Source organism: Martes martes (genome assembly GCF_963455335.1).
Source record: "Martes martes genome assembly, chromosome: 12".
In the NCBI taxonomy this organism is placed as follows: Eukaryota; Metazoa; Chordata; class Mammalia; order Carnivora; family Mustelidae; genus Martes; species Martes martes.
In genome coordinates this window covers 90,613,962-90,630,915 of record NC_137900.1, presented here as the reverse complement: position 1 = coordinate 90,630,915, position 16,954 = coordinate 90,613,962, and the positions used below count along the sequence as shown (strand labels likewise).

General features: G+C 59.5%; 1 protein-coding gene across 1 annotated transcript in view; it reads right to left on the bottom strand.

Moving 5' to 3' along the window:
- HMCN2 (hemicentin 2) overlaps positions 1–16,954 on the bottom strand; it is a gene marked incomplete at its 5' end in the record, with an annotated part of 147,020 nt that overhangs the window by 73,948 nt on the left and 56,118 nt on the right. Inside the window, 6 exons of the mRNA XM_080820166.1 lie at positions 178–325; positions 647–777; positions 1,309–1,503; positions 4,874–4,960; positions 5,974–6,228; positions 7,914–8,041. Of these exons, the coding sequence (XP_080676292.1) occupies positions 178–325; positions 647–777; positions 1,309–1,503; positions 4,874–4,960; positions 5,974–6,228; positions 7,914–8,041 (944 nt within the window). The remainder of the gene's footprint in view (positions 1–177; positions 326–646; positions 778–1,308; positions 1,504–4,873; positions 4,961–5,973; positions 6,229–7,913; positions 8,042–16,954) is intronic.

Genomic DNA, 16,954 nt, shown 5'->3' with positions numbered 1-16,954 from the left:
GCACATAACACAACACTAATTACAGGGTTAATCATGTGACTGTCTAGTGTCTGTACTGAGAGCTCTGTGAGGACAGGGACGGGATCTGTCGTGGGCCCCTCTGTGTCCCTGACACTCAGCAGGCAAAGTCCCCCTCCTCCCCAGCCTCCATAAAAGGGTAGGGGCTCAGTCACTCACTGAGCACGAGGAGATCGAAGTCCCTCTGGGCAGTCCCTGCCTGGTTCTCCGCCCGACAGGAGTAGAGGCCGGAATCACCCTCCTGAATCCTGGGAAAGTGGAGGGCCCGGGACTTGTCCAGGAGACGGTGACTGCCTGTCTTGGGGATCTGGGCAGGAGAGGCCAGAGGGAGCTGGTGAGAAGGGTCTGGCCACTCCCTGACATCAGCAGTAAGAACCTGAGGCCCAGGGAGCTGGTCGGTGACTTGGAACCTGGGGTTTCTGATAACAGTGCCATGCCCCCTCCACCATGCAGCCCCCCAGGCTTCCTTGTGGGAACGCAGGCCTCCACTGTCCAGCGCATTCCCCAAAACCCCTGTCACATCCCCTTGCCACACCTGGCACATGCAAAAACCCATTCAGAAGGCCCATACCCTATCCAAATCCCACCCACAGCCCGCCTCCCCCCACAACCTCCCAAGGACACCCACCAGCTGCCCATCCTTGAACCACGTGATCTCAGGGGCTGGAAAGCCATTCGCGTCACACTCCAAAGTCAAGGACTGTCCGGCCATGCCTGATACATTGGCCCTGCGCCCGTCCTCCCGGATGCTAGGGGGCACTTGGGAACAAAGAGAAGCAGAGAAGCTGTCCCCTCCCCGGAGGGTCAAGGCTACCCAGATCCCATCTGGGCCACTCTTCCTGGCCTGGATGGGCAAACTGCCCTTCCCCAGATTCTGGAGTCTCACCCCAGTTTCTGATCTGGCCACCATGATCGACGTGGACCTGGGAATGCCGCAGAGCCCACCCTGGGACCTGCACACCCCAGCTGTTCCCAGGCACTGTGCCACTTTCTCTGACATTCAGCTTTGCAAGGTGCTGGAGCCCCCAGACCCATCTGGTTCTATTTCTAACCTGTTGCTGCGTTCACCTGGGAGGGACCCTGGAGTTGTAATCTCTGAAGGTGGGGCCTGGGTCTATCTTTGTAACAAACCTCCCAGGCAAGTCATTACGGAGCAAGCCAGGATGGCTCACAGCCTGCCCCACCGTGAGCTCTTGGGCCCTGGGGAGTTGGCGCCGCCCTACCTGGGCATCCTGGGGCACCACTGGAAAGTGTATACAAGCCATCCCCTGTTCTGGGGTCCCTGCTTACCGTAGACCACCAGCTTGGCTCTCCTGGTCGTGGAGCCTGCCTCATTGGTGGCCTGGCACTCATAGTCTCCACTGTCAGTGGGAGAAACTGAGGCCAGAAACAGGGAGCCTTCATCCAGCACCTCCAGGTCCGGCCGGCCACGCACGGGCTCCAAGGATGGGCCCTTCCGCCACGTGACCTGTGGCTTGGGTGTCCCTGGCAGGGCACATAGAGTCATCAGCATGAGCGCTCTGTCCTCCTTCCCCTCTGCACCCACAGCCCCACCCCCCCCTCCCTTGTGCAAACGTCACTGACCCTCCGGCGGTGATTCCAAGCGCCTCCTCGGCCCTAGGCTGGCAGAAGTGCCCACATGCCCACTGCCTCCCACCCCGTGCTGCAGGTCCACTGGTCTCCCAGGGCCCTGAGGGCCACAGGCAAGGGGCCAGAGCCCTCTTCCCCGCTCCCTTCTCAAAGAGGTCCCATCATTTGGGATCATCCTCCTGGCCCCGTGAGCTGGCCCACACTACTTTCTGCCAATCAGCCCCAACTTTCTACTGTGCACATGATGCTTTTACTTAGATTTCTTTTGCCTACTGCCTGTCTCCCAGCAAAGGCCAGGATCTTCACTCTGATTCCCTGACTCCGCCCCGCAAGCCCAGGGCCCAGCCCACAGCAGGCGCGAAATGAACGAGAGAGCCCGCTGTACTCAGCATCTGTCCAGTCTGTGCTGGAAAGGGGAGGCTCTGGCTCGGCTGGGCCGCTCGTCCCTCCACAGGCATAGGGCTTGGCACTGCCGGCCACCCCCCCAGCCCCACTGTGAGCGCCACAACTGCCCCGGACTCCCTTCTTGGACACGACTCACTGCCCAAGGTCCATCTCTGCCACCAGGCAGAGATGGCCTGGCACACGGAGGACTGGGAATACACGGCTGCCCCCCTGGGGCCGGGCACACAGTGGGGTCCTCAGATCGGTGTTGGGGGATGACCCGGCCTCCCGAGGGCCACACACGCCCAGGAGGCAGGGGTGTCTGGTGGTCACAGCAGAGTTGGGTTCACACACGCCCCCGCCCTGCAGACCTGCTGGACAAAACCCTCTGCGTGCTCGGCCCTCCCCTGCCCTCCTTCCTTCACTGAAGCCACATAGGAGGGGGGCACTCCCCAAACTCTGAGGACGGCACCCTCATACCTCCATCACCCCCCTCCCTCATGGCCAACGCTGGTCATCGGGACCTACAGTGCGGGAGAAGCCGCACGGGCTAATGCCGTGCCCCACCCCAGACACGAGCCCCGGAATCGCTCCTCCAACCTCAGCCACGGGGAAGAAGGGGTGCGCCACCCCATTTGGGTCAGTTTCTGATCTAGGGTGGCCAGCAGGACGTGGCACACCCCGGGCATCCCAGGTGTTGCCTCCTTCCGGAGGGTCCCCAGGCCCTCCAGCCCCACCCTGGCCACTGTGCCTCCCGTTCTGGGACTCTGCCCACCGCCAGGAGGGGAGGGGGCCTGTCACCCACTCTGTGCCCACCTGTGAGCCCGCTGGAACCTCCCGCCGCAGGGGCCTCGCTCCCCACAGCGGGCACGCATGTGTGAGCACACACACCGCACATGCACACCACGCCACCTGTGTAAACACCATGCCACACATGCACTGCAGCCCCCAGACCACAAGCACAACATGTGCTCACATACACGTACACACCACCCACAGAAACACCATGCCACACACACGTGCTACAGCCCCCAGACCACACGCGCCACATGTGTACACACACACGTACACACACACACACACAAACACCATGCCACACTCTACCACACACTCTACCACATACACACCACACACATATACACCACACATCACATGCACAAACACACACACCGCGCCACACACACTCCACAACACACAATGCTCCCCCCAGGCTCCTCAGCTTTTCTGGAGGGGCCGACCCCACCCCCATCCTCCCGCCATGCCAGGTCCCAGGACTTCAGGGCTGCTGTGCAGGAGGGACACTGAGTTTTGAACCCTGGAACTTGTTTTTTAAATGCAAAACATCTAACCCCTCAATGAGCTCTAACCACAGAGCTGCCCCGTAGTTCTGCCCAGGGAAGATTCCAGGGGACTCCGAACTGTCGGTGACAATCACTCACCTCACCTCCCCACTCCTGTTTCACAGGGGCCGGGAGAGGAGCAGTGGTGGGGCCCACATCCCCCAGCCAGGCAGCGGCCGGGCTCCTGGCCTTCCCGTCCCACCCCCCAAGGAGCAGGAGGGTGCTGTCACCCACCGTGGGTACCAGGGCTTCTGCATTCCAAGCACTGGGCGCGGCACCTTCTCCTTAGCCCTCTGAGGCCAAGGTCGCATGGCTGGTGAATGCCAGCGCCCAACCCTGCCCACCAGACAGCGATCGGCTTGAAAGGGAGAAGGCTTGGGCACCTGGGGGGCAGATGCTGTTTATCAGAGGGGGCTTGGGTTATGCTGATTCAGCTGAAGTCGGGCCCAGAGGACAGGTCCCTGACTGACCAGAGAGGATGAGGGCCACGAGGGGCAAGAGGGCCACTGGCTAGTCCTCCGCCGCCCCCTCCCCCACCCCCCGCGCCCAGGACTGCAGAACGGCTGCTTGCTGTTCCCAGAGACAGGCACAAGGTGGCGCCCTGGCTGAACGTGGGCCGCCCGCCCTCCAGGTGGGTGGGTCTCAGAAAGCCTTCCAGGAGGTTCCCAAGCTGCTCCCACCCAGCCCTGCCTCCTACCTGCCCCTCCCTGGGGCCTGTTCCAGGGACTTCCCTGGGCTCCTGGCACCAGAAGTGATGCAGGGACTAGAACCAGCTCTCCTGGCTCCTTCTAGACTTCTTGTAAGCAGCCTCGGACCCAGATCTCCATCCAACACATCCCCCTGAGCCTCTACCGTGTGCCAGGCACGGTGCTGGGACCCAAAACTCCTGCTGTTCCCCTGACCCCTCCCAGCTGTCCTGCGTGGGGGTCTGGAATGGCCCCACTGTACAGATGAGAAAATAGAGGTTCCATCAAAAGGTATGAACTGCCCCCTGGTATCTGGCCTAGAGAGGCCAACGCGGGGTTCAGCACGGGGTGGCTGACCACAGAGGTGGGTATCTTGGCCCCACACTGTGCTGCTGCTCCCAAGGGGGCCCCCAAAGGGCTAGTCTGCCCCGAGCCACATGAATCCATCCTCTGCAGGGGCCTCCGAGCCCCAATCCCAAGACCCTCGGGCCGTCCTTGCCTGAGCTGTAGCATTCCCGGAGGGACTGGGGCTTAAGGGGCCCTCGGGGCGGGGTCAAACTGCACCACATATTGTGAGTCACCTCCTGGCGGGGTGACCTCTGACAACTTGCTTAAACCCTCTGGGCCTAGACTGCCCCTAGTCAAAAAAAAAAAAAAAAAAAAGAAAGAAAAGCAAATGCTAAAACCCACCCTACTGGGTTGTCTATAGGATAAAAGGTCTGGCACAGCCTGGCTGAAAGTTTGGACCCCCTAACCCTCCGTAACCCATGGGCACTGCCCACAAGGTGTGACCCAGGGCACTGACACGGAAGGGGTGCTCCTTCCCAGCCCCAACCCCCCGGGGCCCAGCATCACCTCTGGCCGGGCACGGCAGGCTGGCATTCTCTCCCGCCACTCTCTCCAGCAGGCCACTGGTCTCATCAGCCTCCCAGTGCGGCGGCTCTGGGGAGAGACGGTGTGGCCCTACTTACCCCGGGGCCGGTGGAGAGGGTGTCCCATCCAGAACTCAGCCCGGCATCAGGCTCTCAGCCTCCCGGCCACTGGTGCAGACCTGCCTCCCACCGGGTGGCCCATGGGTGGCCCACGGAGAAGCCGCCAGGGTCCCCCAAGACTCCAGGGCTTGGAAGGTGGGGAGCTTGGCATCTCCCTGCCCTCCATGCTCCTCCAGCTGCCACTTCCCGGGTTAATTTCAGAATAGTGAAGGGCTCCCAGGTGGCTCGGTCGTTTGAGCGTCTGACTCTTGATCTCAGCACAGGTTGTGAACTCAGGATCGTGGGATCGAGCCCCGCGCCAGGCTGTGCACTCGGCATGGAGTCTGCTGGTCCTGCTCCCTCTGCTCCTCACACCTCCCTCTCTTAAATAAATAGAATCTTTGTTTATTTTTTAAAAGATTTTATTTATTTGAGAGAGAGAGCGAGCGAGAGCACGTGTGCACACAAGCAGAGGAAAGGGCAGAGGGAGAGGGAGAAGCAGACTCCCCGCGGAGCAGGGAGCCCGATGCAGGACTCGATGCCAGGACCTGAGATCAGGACCTGAGCCGAAGGCAGACGCTTCACCGACTGAGCCACCCCGGCGCCCCATAAATAAAACCACTGATCCAGACATCTCTGGCTCCGGGCACCTCCTCACACACTTTCTCTCACTGACTCCTCGCATATAATCAAGGCCCATTTTCCAAGGGAGAAAACCGAGGGCCACAGAGTGGAAATAACCGGCCTACAGTTGTCCAGCTGGAGAGTGGAAGAGGCCGAACCTTGGCCCAGGCACCTGCTCTTGGATCCCGACCCATGGCACCAGTGGACAGGGTACCCACGAGCCTCCCTCACGACAGACAGCCACACAGCCTCGGGGGACTGGAGGCTGGGAGGAAGGCAGGGGGTCACGCATCTCAGAAGCCCTGGCTGCTGTGGCGGGAGCGGGGGAGCGGTAAGTTGTGGGGTCCGGGGGACACTCACCCAGCACCCGGAGCTCTAGCTCCCAGGCATCCAGGCCGGCGCTGTTGGAGGCCTCACAGCGGTACACCCCGGCGTCAGAGGTCTGGATGGCGGAGAAGTGGACGGAGCCCTCGGGCTCCCCACCCTGCAGGGTCACCCCGTCCTTGGACCAGTTCAGCCGCGGCTCTGGGCTGCCCTCAGCCACACAGTTCAGGTCCAGAATCTCTCCTGCCAGCACCTTCAGGACCCGTGGGCCCAGCTGCACCTGAGGGGGCACTGACAGGGCCCCGGGAAGGGACTTCAGGTCGTGGAGCCCCCAGGTGGGGGTCACAGAGCCCAGGCCCCCAAAGAGGGCCTGCCTGCCCTCCCTTCTGGATATCACCAATGAACAGAAGTCATCATAGGGGTTGGCCTAAGGCTGACCATTCCTCATTCTGTCAGGAAAGGACAGCAGGACACCCCATGTGGACCCCCCAAAGTGAACAGAATCTGGCCTTTCACCTGAACACATGCGCTCTCAGCACAAAATCACTCCCCCGTGCTCAGTAGCTTTCTCCCCCCACCACCTCCCCCAACACCCCCCAGCCCTTCTCACCTCTCCCCTCCCCTATGCCCTCCCTCCCCTGGGCTGGGGAAGATGTAGGTGCTCACTTCTACCACATTCACATCTCCTCCGTTGCATTTGGTCTTTCCTACAGGAAGGTGATACCACGCCCATTTGGCAGATGAAAAAAACTGAGGCTCAGAAGGGCTATTACGTGGTTAACCAGAGTTGCCTACCCCTTCAGCTGATAGGAGCTGGAGCCTGCCTGGCTCTGTGGGACCAGGTCCCCCTGGGCCTCTATGTCCAGGAGCAGGAGGGTGTGCACACCCCGCCCACCCCCACGCCTGCCGAAAGCAATAGCAGCTTTCTCTGTGCTGCGCGCCCCCTCATGACAACCATGGGATGGGCATTGTTGCGGGCCCCCCTTCACGGAGGAGGAAACCAAGGCTCAGAGAGGCCTAGGGCCCAACCAAGGTCACACAGCCAGGCAGTGGTAGAGGCAGGATTCAAATCCGGTCCTCCCAACTCTGAGGCCCTACATGTCACCCGGCCCCCCCGCTGCCACGTCTCTCAGATGTTCATGCAAACCCACAGCAAACCTTTGAGCCCTCGCCCTCTGAGCCTCGACCCTTCCACCTGGGAAATGGGATGCTAGCTTAGATCAGGGGAAAATTTTCTGGAAAGGGCAAGAGACTAAATCTTTCACACGGGCCAGATGGTCTGTCTCTCAGCTACTCAACTGGCCGTTGTGGCACAAAAGCAGCCCCAGACCACACGTACACAAGCGTGTCAGGCCGTGCCCCAAGAAGGCTGGTTTTATGGACACTGAAGCCTGAACCTTGTGTAATGTTCACGCGTCACACAGTCTCATCTGGGGTTTTCTTTTTCCCGATCACTTTAAAACGTGGACAGCGTTCTTCACTGGTGGGCCATGTGAAAACAGGAGATGGGTCAGTTGGGGTCCGAGGGCCGCAGTTGGCTGACCCCTGTCTTCAGTCATTCCCTGGGGCTTTTGGAGGTGACAAGCTCCCTGGCTCTTTTTGGTGGAGCGACTCCGTGGCTAGTCTCCGTGGATGGGACCTGGACACCCAGGGGCATGTCCACTGCAGGGGTCCCAGCCGAGCCAGGAACCAGAACCCCCCTCCTGTCTTCTAAGCCCCCACCGACCTAGGCCTGCCCTGGGCCCCGCCCTCTGTTCTCAGGACATCCCGAGCATGAGCACAGGAATAGGGAGCAAGGGGAGGAGGAGAGACAGGGCTGGAGGAAGGATGCAGGGGAGGGGAGGAGGCCGTGGAGGGCTCCCATGAAGAGGTGACAGGGCCCAGCCCGCAGAGAGAGAAGAGCACAGAGAAGGCCTGAGAAAGACAGAGGGAAGGGCGGGGCCACGGCGAGACCCAGGGGACCAGCAGGGCCCTACCTTGCACCTCGAGGTCGTAGCGCCGAGAGGCGGACCCGGCAGGGTTACTGGCCGAGCATCTGTAGAGGCCGCTGTCACCGACCCGGGCCTGGGCCAGACGCAGGGAGCCTGATGGGAGGAGGCGATGCCTACAGGAGTGAGGGGCACTGGTGAGACCACAACCAACCCCACCCCCGCGGGAAGGACCTCCCGACCCAACTTGAACCAGCCACCTACCCCGGGAAGCCTGCCGGGACTGAGGCTGTGTCTACCCCCCACCCAAGTTTCAGTCTTCCTCCCCACCTGCCTCTACTTCCAGGCCAGGGCCAGGTCCCACCCCAACTGGTCTAAGACCTAATGAGCACTGGACTAGGAATCCACGGCTTGGGGTCTGGTCGATAGTCCGAACTTTCCTCACTGAGTAAAGCAAGTCCCTTCCCTTCTTGGGGCCTCCATTTCCTTATCTGCAAAATGGGCACACTAGGAAGGCCTGCGTCTGGGGCTAGTGAGCGGATTCCATGTGGGTTCAGCCCAGGGTCTGGCACAGGGTCACCAGTAACTCCCCCTCTTCTACTGCACGCCCTGCCCTCAGGCAGGGGATGAGGCCCCCTTTGCCTGCCCTTCCCACGGCTTGCAGGGAGAAGCTGCCAGCCCAGAGGCCCTCTGTGCCTAAGTGCCAGGGCCAGCCAGACTCGGAAGCCAGTGCTCTTTGGTGCCCTGTGGCCCAGCATGGTGCTGGGCCCTCCGGAGGGAGCCGTGGAGGCTGCCCGTCACAGCCCTCCCCATCTGGCCCACCTTGCTCAAGGCACCTGGCCCCTATCCCAAAGGGATCGGGGGCCCCCAGCCAGACTCCTGCAGCTGGGCTGGACCCCACGGGGCCCCTGCAGACATGATGTCATCGGCCCACATGTGCTGGCTCTGCGAAGCCCCTGTCCCCACAAATCAAAGAGGGCAGCTGCAGCCACTAGCCCCAGCTGGCCCCAAATGTAAGTGGCCAGCACGGGGGTGGGGGACCCCAAAGGCCAGCCCTGCAGACTGTGCTCCCAGTATACAGCTGAGCTCTAGAGCCCCATAGGTCTGGGCCGCCCCCTCCCCTTTCTGCTGAGCCTTGGTTTCCTCCTCGGCAACACAGAGGTGACAATAGTCCCCGTGTCCCAGGCATCTGCGAGTCAAGTACTGGGCATGTGTTTCTCAAACAGGTCAGTGTCACCGACAACAGACTCTCTAGGCAACCCCGGGCCAACTACTTTGGCCCTGCTGGGCCTCTGTCTCCCCATCTGTGAGATGGGGTAATAATCACCCTGCTCAGCGGCCCCCTCCTGGAGCATCCAGCAGGCACGTGGCGCAAGTTCTCTGAGGACAGCTGTAAGTGACATGCTGGGGGGGCGGCCTCAGAGCCCAGGCACTGGGTCAGAACACTGGGTCAGTCCAACCTTGTTTGGCCACACGCTTGCTATGTGAGGTTGATCAAGACATTTAACCTCCCTGTGCCTCCACTGTCTCATTCTGGAAACTAGAGACAGCAGTGGCACTTATCCCTCCTGGGGTCATCGGAAGAACAGAATGGCCTAACACGCAGCACACTCCTCAGAACAGAAAGGTACTGAGCAAAGGGCAGCGGTTACCATGGTGATGACGGCACAGGCACAAACAATACACAATACAGTTCTGCAGTGTTTAAGATGTTCACATAACTGGCTTCATGTGTATGTGTGTTGGGGGGGGGTCACTCATTTTTCACTGCTGTATAGTATTCCCACATGATTCTACCATAATTCATGAACTGGTTTCCTTAGGTGGACATTAAATATTTAGATTTTTTTCTTTCCTATCTTCCTCCCTCTCTCTCTCTCTCTTCCACCACCAGAGCTCTGTGCACACTGCTGTGTGTCCTGTAGGCACGGGCACAGGACTCCTGGGCCACAGCTCATATACCATCCACTCTCATTGGCACAGACGGCCTCCCTGATGGCTCGTAGGGCTCAGCTTCTCATCAGACTCTCATCAGACTCTCCTGGCCCCACCCTGAGACGCTGATGGCAGTGCCCCCGCCCGGGGAGCAGATGGCAGCAAGGCTTTGACAACGAGTGTCCCCGCATGAACTACCATCTGCCTCTTTCAGGCTGACCTAGGGTCAAGGTCTCTGTCTCCCTAAGACTCCATGTCCTCATCTGGAGTTACAGGAGCTGGTGGACAGGACGGGACATGAAGCCTATGGATGTGGGGCAGAGCCAGGGCTCAGTCCACAACCAGCTGAGCTGCCCTGAGCTGGTGGCTTCATCTTTCAAAAGGGAGGACAAACACCACTCGGTCCCATTTCGTCCCAGTAACAGGGGAGTGCTTCCCCCCACCTGGCATCACTTTCTTGGCTTGGTTTTTCTTACTTACAATTGTTGTCTGTTTGGTTTCTTTAATTAAATAATGTTGACATCCACCAAACAAGGACCAGATCATTCTGAGAATGGAGCGTAGCCTCAGTCACACTGGGGGCAGAGACACGGTTCCCTCCCTCCCCCACCTCACTGCAAACCTCCGCTGGCAAAATGGGGACAGCGCGGCTCAGGGGAAAAAGATCTGGGGTGGGGACTGGAGTTCAGGATCTGAGGTCTGGTCCTGCTACAGACATGCTGTGCAACCTCAGGCAGCCGGACGATGTCTCTGAACCCTGACTTCTTCATATCTGAAGAGATAGCTCTGGATTCCTTTATTCAGAAGTTGCCTTCTAGTTCTGAGAACTTTACAGACCACAGAGCTCTTTGCTAGCTCGCTCCCTTCGCTCTCTCCCCCCCCTCAAAAAGACCTTTAAAGGATAGGAAGTAGGTAAAATCTTTTTAAAAAAAAGGGGGGGGGTTTGCCTGGGTGGCTCAGTGGGTTAAAGCCTCTGCCTTCGGCTCAGGTCGTGATCTCAGGGTCCTGGGATCGAGCCCTGCATCGGGCTCTCTGCTCAGCAGGGAGCCTGCTTCCCCCTCTCTCTCTGCCTACTTGTGATCTCTCTCTCTCTCAAATAAATAAATAAAATCTTTAAAAATTTTTTTTAAAAAGGATAGGAAGTAGGAGCTTCCGTAAAAAGATAATCAAAGAAAAGCCTGAAAGCGGAAAATTCCCCATAGTGAAGGAAGGCAGATTGTCTTTCTTGGGACCAGCCCAGGTCAGTGCCCAGAAAGGGAATGCTGCTTGCTTTATCACAAATGAAAAATGGAACGCAGGGAGAATCCAATGGACAAGCCGAGTCCTAACAGAGGCCAAAGGACCCAGTGCCGGCCCCGTGCAGCCTGAGTCTGCCGCCACTGACAAAATGGTCCTATCACCGCCTTGTTTTAAAGCCCCCTGCGGCTGTCCACGGCTCGCTGCCCCAAACCCAAGCACAGTATCCCGGCCTGTGTGGACCAGTCCCCCACCCCCACCCCTGCCGCACCGCCACCCTGTCTACCTGGGGCACCCCTCCACCTCCTGCGCACCCAGATTACACCAGCTCAGCCTTCAATACTTAGGCATCACCTCCTCCAGGAAGGTCTCCTGCCTTAGACGCTTCTAGGCTGGTAGGTGCAGCCCATGGACGCCCACAGCTGCCTGTCCTTCCCCCACCCCATGGGCTAGTGACCCAGCTCTCCCTCCCATTTCTCAGAGGCTCTGCAGGTCTGGCAGCTGGAGTCCGGGGTGGGGGCCAGGGAGAGGCGGGAGGAAATGGGGAGAACACGGCCGCTGTGTGCGTGCGGCGCGATCAGCAGCAGCCCCTCCGTCGTGGTGGAGCGGCCAGATGGCTCCCCGAAGCACCCAGAAGAGAACAGGGGAATTTCCTGTTTATGACATGTCCTGGGCCCGAGTTGTCACTGTTGGCTGCCCCTGCAGGGTTCACACAGACATGCAGATCGGGGCTCAGATCTGAGAAGGGGCCCACCTCCTCTGCCCAGTCCCTCTGGTTCTTGGAGTTCCAAGGGGGGAACCTACCTACCCAGAGAGACCAAAGGGTACCTGATAGAAAGTGCTCAGAATCAAGCCAAGAGCGGAGCTACACCATCAGTCTCATTCCCAGCACACTCCTGGGCCGGAGCCTCCCTCAGGCTCACCTGTCCAGCTCCCTCTCGTTCTCTATGGCTCACAGAAGAGAAGCCACCTCTGTCCTGGGCAATGCCCTGTGTCCAGTTACAAGATCCCGGAGCCATTACACCGTTCGTCACACTTAGGATCACCTGTTGATACTGACACTTCCGTAAGTGGAGGGGCCAGGGTCCTGCCCTGTCCCCAGCCCTTAACACAGGCCCTGGCCCACAGTAGGTGCTTAATAAATGCATAATGGCAGATCCCAGCTGTCCATGCACACCCCCTGCCCTCCCCCCTTCACTCATACTGTGTCCCCATCCCCTCCAAACTGGTCTTAAGGGCACTCTCCTGCCCTCCAGATCCCCTCCAAGGCAACACATGCCCCCGCTCGTCCAGGAAGCCCTCCCTGATGTGCGCCCTGATCTGAGTTGCGTGGAGTTCAGGTCAGCCACCTGCTCACTCGTTCCCTCGCTAGACAAAGAGCTGAGGGGTTCCGGGTGGGCCGGCCCCTGCAGGGGTGGAGAAAACGCTCCCATCCTCGGGCTGCTCAGAGTCCAGGCGGCTTGTCTATGCCCCGTCCCTCTGGCCGTGTCCCCTGCTGCTCACCCTGCTGCCCCCATGTCTAAAGGGCCTGCTGCCGCCCTTCCAAGCTCACTGCATGAGCACAAAGCCTTCAGAAGGATTGGTGGCTGTCCAACGACCAGCACTCCTCACCCATGAGTGCCCTCCACGTGCCTGGGGCGGGGGGGCACGGCTCCAGTCGGCCCGCACCTTCTCCCACCGGTGACCACTCCGACCCTCATCTGCTTGCTGGGGCCACACCGCAGAACCTCGTAAGGAAGCCCCAGATGGAAAAATCAGTCTAGAGAATTTAGGAAGAGGGGCCTGATACCCACAAAAGGACCAAACATGACCTAGGTGAGAGCAGGAGGACACGCCATCCCCATGAGTCCGAGGAACAGCCCAGCAATGCCAACACAGAGGGCTGCAACAATTGAACGCCTCTTGTGTGCCATGCATGTCTCAGCACCTACTACACCCGCTCTTGCTCGAAACTCCCAACAGCCGGACCTGCAAGGCAGACAGAGCCCACCAGGAGCTCCCTCCTCTGCAGAGGATAAACTGAGTCGAAACAGAGACAAGCCCCCCCCCCCCCGGGAGTCAGGGCAGCACGCAGACTTGACCTTTGGATGCTGCAACCATGCTCCCAACCATCAAGGTACTCCTGGTGTTTGCTTCTGAAGTTCATTGCACTTGACTGTTCTCCAGAAAGAGAGCTGTTGGCCATAGGCTAATGAGACCCCAGCTCAGAGCTGCTAGGCCAGGAGGCAGCACGAGCTGTGAGCATCCGTCAAGGCGAAGACCCCACAGGGGGCAGTCGCTCTTCTTCTCGACTCTCCACTCCACTCAGGGCTACCGCGGGATGCTCCCTCCACTCGCTGTTCCCTCCCCTCCAGCCTCCCCCCCCCACCCCCGGATGCATCCAGATTGGCCCTGAGTGGGACCTTGGCCCACTGCCCCCGGGAGCTGGAGCCCGAGCCAGGAGCGCTCACAGCTGTCCCAACCACACCTCAGAGCCACAAACAAACACTGTTGCCTGGAAACCCCACCTCGCCCCAGCATCCCGGCGCGGAATCATGGGACAAGAGCCGCTAAGAGTTCTCTGACCACCATCGTCTGCCCAACCCCTTCATTTCTCAGATGGGAAGACTGAGGCCCAGAGAGGGGATGAGTCTCGCTCAAGTTCACTCAGTAAGTTGGGGACCAGGCTGGGACGGGACCGCCCAATGTCATGCACAGACAGAGCCCGGTGTCTCTCCGAGGGCCTTTTCTCGTGGCTGCTGCCATGGCCCCCTGGGCACACGGGCTTGCAGGAACCCTGCTGACAGTCCGTCCGAATCACGACTCCGCTTCTCACAGGCAGCAGACACACAGGGTAGCAAGCACCCAACGACCACTCCCACCCCCGGAATCAGTTGTTTGCTTTTGGGATGACACCCCAAGGAAATGACCCAGAAGATAAGGAGAAGCGTTTGTGGGAAGATGTTCCAACGGCGCCTGGATCCCCATGGAGAACTGGCAACGGAGCACATGCCCCAAACAGAGAAGCAGCTTAGCAACCGTGAGAGCCGAGCGCCCTGGAATGTTATTTTGCCCTTTCAATGAACAGCAAGTGACACGGGCCAGGATGAATCAAGGAAATGGGCAAATGGGGAAGAAAATACCAGCGACGAGGGGCAGAAAGAAGGTATACTAAGCCGGATCCTATCCAAGCATCTGCGTGCCAGAGGGGAAGGGGGTGTGGACGCAGGTGGATGGTTTCAAGTTTAAAGATACTCAAGCACCTACAGTTGTCTTTCCTTTGGGACTCATTGACTCAGAGGGGAGAGGAGCCCAGAGAATTCTCCGGACCCTGCAGAGAGAGCAGTGGCCTGCCTGACCTTAACCCAGAAGCCTGACGTATGTGTGTCAACATGTTCTCACGTCTGCGAGCAGGTCCCCATGTGTCCACGTTTGTGTCTGCACGCATGCCTGTGTCTGTCCATCCGTCTGTGTGTCTGGTCTCTGTGGGCATGTGTATGTGTCCATGTCTGTTCACGTCTGTGTGTGTGTGTGTGTGTGTGCGTGCACGTGTTAGGACCCAGCCCCAGGAGCGGGAAGGTCAGGGTCTCAGTTTCCCCACCCCTTGGGCTTCTGTTTCTCCCTCTGTGCACCGGGCATGGCGCCGCTCACCCCAGCCGCCTCCGGAAGGGCTGGCAGGAGAAGAGGGTCACCCACGTCCCAGTGGAAATGCGGGAGGCCTCCGGGACTCAAGCACATCGTGCTTCTCAACCTGACCGCATCACAGAGTCGCCAGGGAACCCTGAAGGAGCACCAGCCCTGGACCTCTGCTGGAGACCTTGACCGCAGCCAAGGCTGAAAGGCCCTCGCCACGACACCCAGAGTCAGGAAAGACAGGCACCAGCCAACCACGGGACAGACGCCGGCCTCTCATCCCCGAGGATAGAGGAAGGGGCCGTGGCAGAGGGGGAGGGGCTGGGTCCTGGAGGCCCATGAACACTTATGACTCACAAGACTCCATCCACAAACTTCTAGAATGGCCGCTTTGATGGAAGCTGAGCCTTGGGACCCCCCTGGGGAAGGAAGAAAGGAAGGGCAGCCTCAGAGAAGGAGCAGGCGGCAGCTCCCGCCCGCCCGGCACCGCCACGCTCCGCTCCGTGCGTATTTCCGGGAGGGCTTTTAAATCCTCATTTTCTGGCTGAATGGCTGTAGGACTAAGGGCAGCTGTGTGTCTGTGAGCAAACGGAGTTCCATTCTGTGCGGGAAGCTGTCTGCGCCGCAGGGAGGCCCAGAGAACCACGGGGACCCGGAGCCTGTGAGCCAAGTTCAAACGCAATCAAAGTCGGTGAGGTTACTCACCATGGCCAGCCGCGGAAACACCCCAGAGGCCCCTCAGCAGGTGGCTGGATAGACAAAAGGGGGTCTTTCCGTACAAGGGAGTACTATTCAGCCACAAAATGGAAAGAAGTCCTGACCCACACTACGATACGCTTGAATCCCCAGAACATATGTAGAGTGAAAAGAAGCAGACATAAAAAGCCAAAGATTATATGATTTCATTTCTGGAATCTTCTGGAAACATCCAGAAGAGATGAGTCCGAAACCAGAAAGCAGATCAGGGATTGCCAGGGGCTGGAGTGGGGGACGGGCAGGCACAGGAGGGGCTGCCACTGAGTGTGGGGTCTGCCAGGGGGAGGGTGCTGGAAATTGCTGGAAATGTCCTAAAAGCAGTTGTGGTGATGGTGACATGACTCTGAATATACTGAAACCCAGAGCTGTCCCACTGGGGATTGTATCTCACTAAAGCTTGTATATTTAAAACAGTAGGTAAGAACAAAACGAGGTAACAGACGTGAGCATTTTCCAAATGCCAGAAACGATGCCTTAGTTTGTGAATAGCCATGGCCAAAAAGTGGTATCAGAGGGCGCGATTTTCCTGCACTTGACCGTGTACTAAGCATCGTTCGTCCCTCGTGGGACCCCGTGAGCCTTATGTAAACAACGTCCACTTTGGTGGAGAAATAGGCCAGGAGGAGCCAGCAGCCACCCGAGACCACACGACCCCCCGAACACCAGCCGGGATCCGCAGCCAGGTGTGACCGACTCCACGACCTGAGCTCCTCACCCAGCCCTGCCACCCCCCACCCAGGCCTACTTTCCTCCTCATTTAGATAAACTCCCAGAGTCTCGTAAGTCTCAGGGGAAAGCTGGAAGCCAGCGAGAAGTGGAGAGGGCAAGGGAGAAGGAACAGAGCGCAGGATTGCAAAAGCAGCTCCTCCAAATTTATGGCTCCCGGCTGATCTATTAACACATCGCAACAAGGAGGGGTGAACAAATGGGTATCCTGTGGATCATTTCAGCAACAAGCCATAAATAACAAGCCCCGCCGGCCGCCACCCACCCGAGAAGCTCGGGCCAGGCCCTCTGGGAAGAGACGGAGGCTCCCCGGTCTCCCAGCCCCGAGACGTGCCGCTGAGGGGACACCGACGGGGCATGCAGGTGGAGGCGCTCAGACCCAGCCCGGGCACCGAACCCCAGCCTCATTCAGGGGTGCGGGCTTCGAGGTTTGGAAGGACTCACCAAACAGATGTTCTGAGATGCGTCGACGCACGTGTGGGCGTTCGCGGGGGAGTTGGGGGGGGCCGAGACCTCCTGGGTCTGGAACTTCTCAAAGACCTCGCCAGGACTGATGTCACTGGCCAGAGCTTTCCCCACCACCCGCCCCGCCCCCGCTCCCCGCTCCCGCCGCCCCGGGCCCAAAAGTCAAGGGCCCCAGGAGTTTCGAGGCCTTCTTGTCTGGAACCGCCATCCCCCGCAGCCCTGCCTGTTGCGGGGGTGGGGTGCGCGGCCCTCTCTGACGCCAGGCGGGAAGCTGAGTCAGAAAGCGCAGCCACCAGACACCTGGCCTGCAGAGCAGACGAGGACACAGAACGTGACACAGTCGGGACACTGTCCCAACT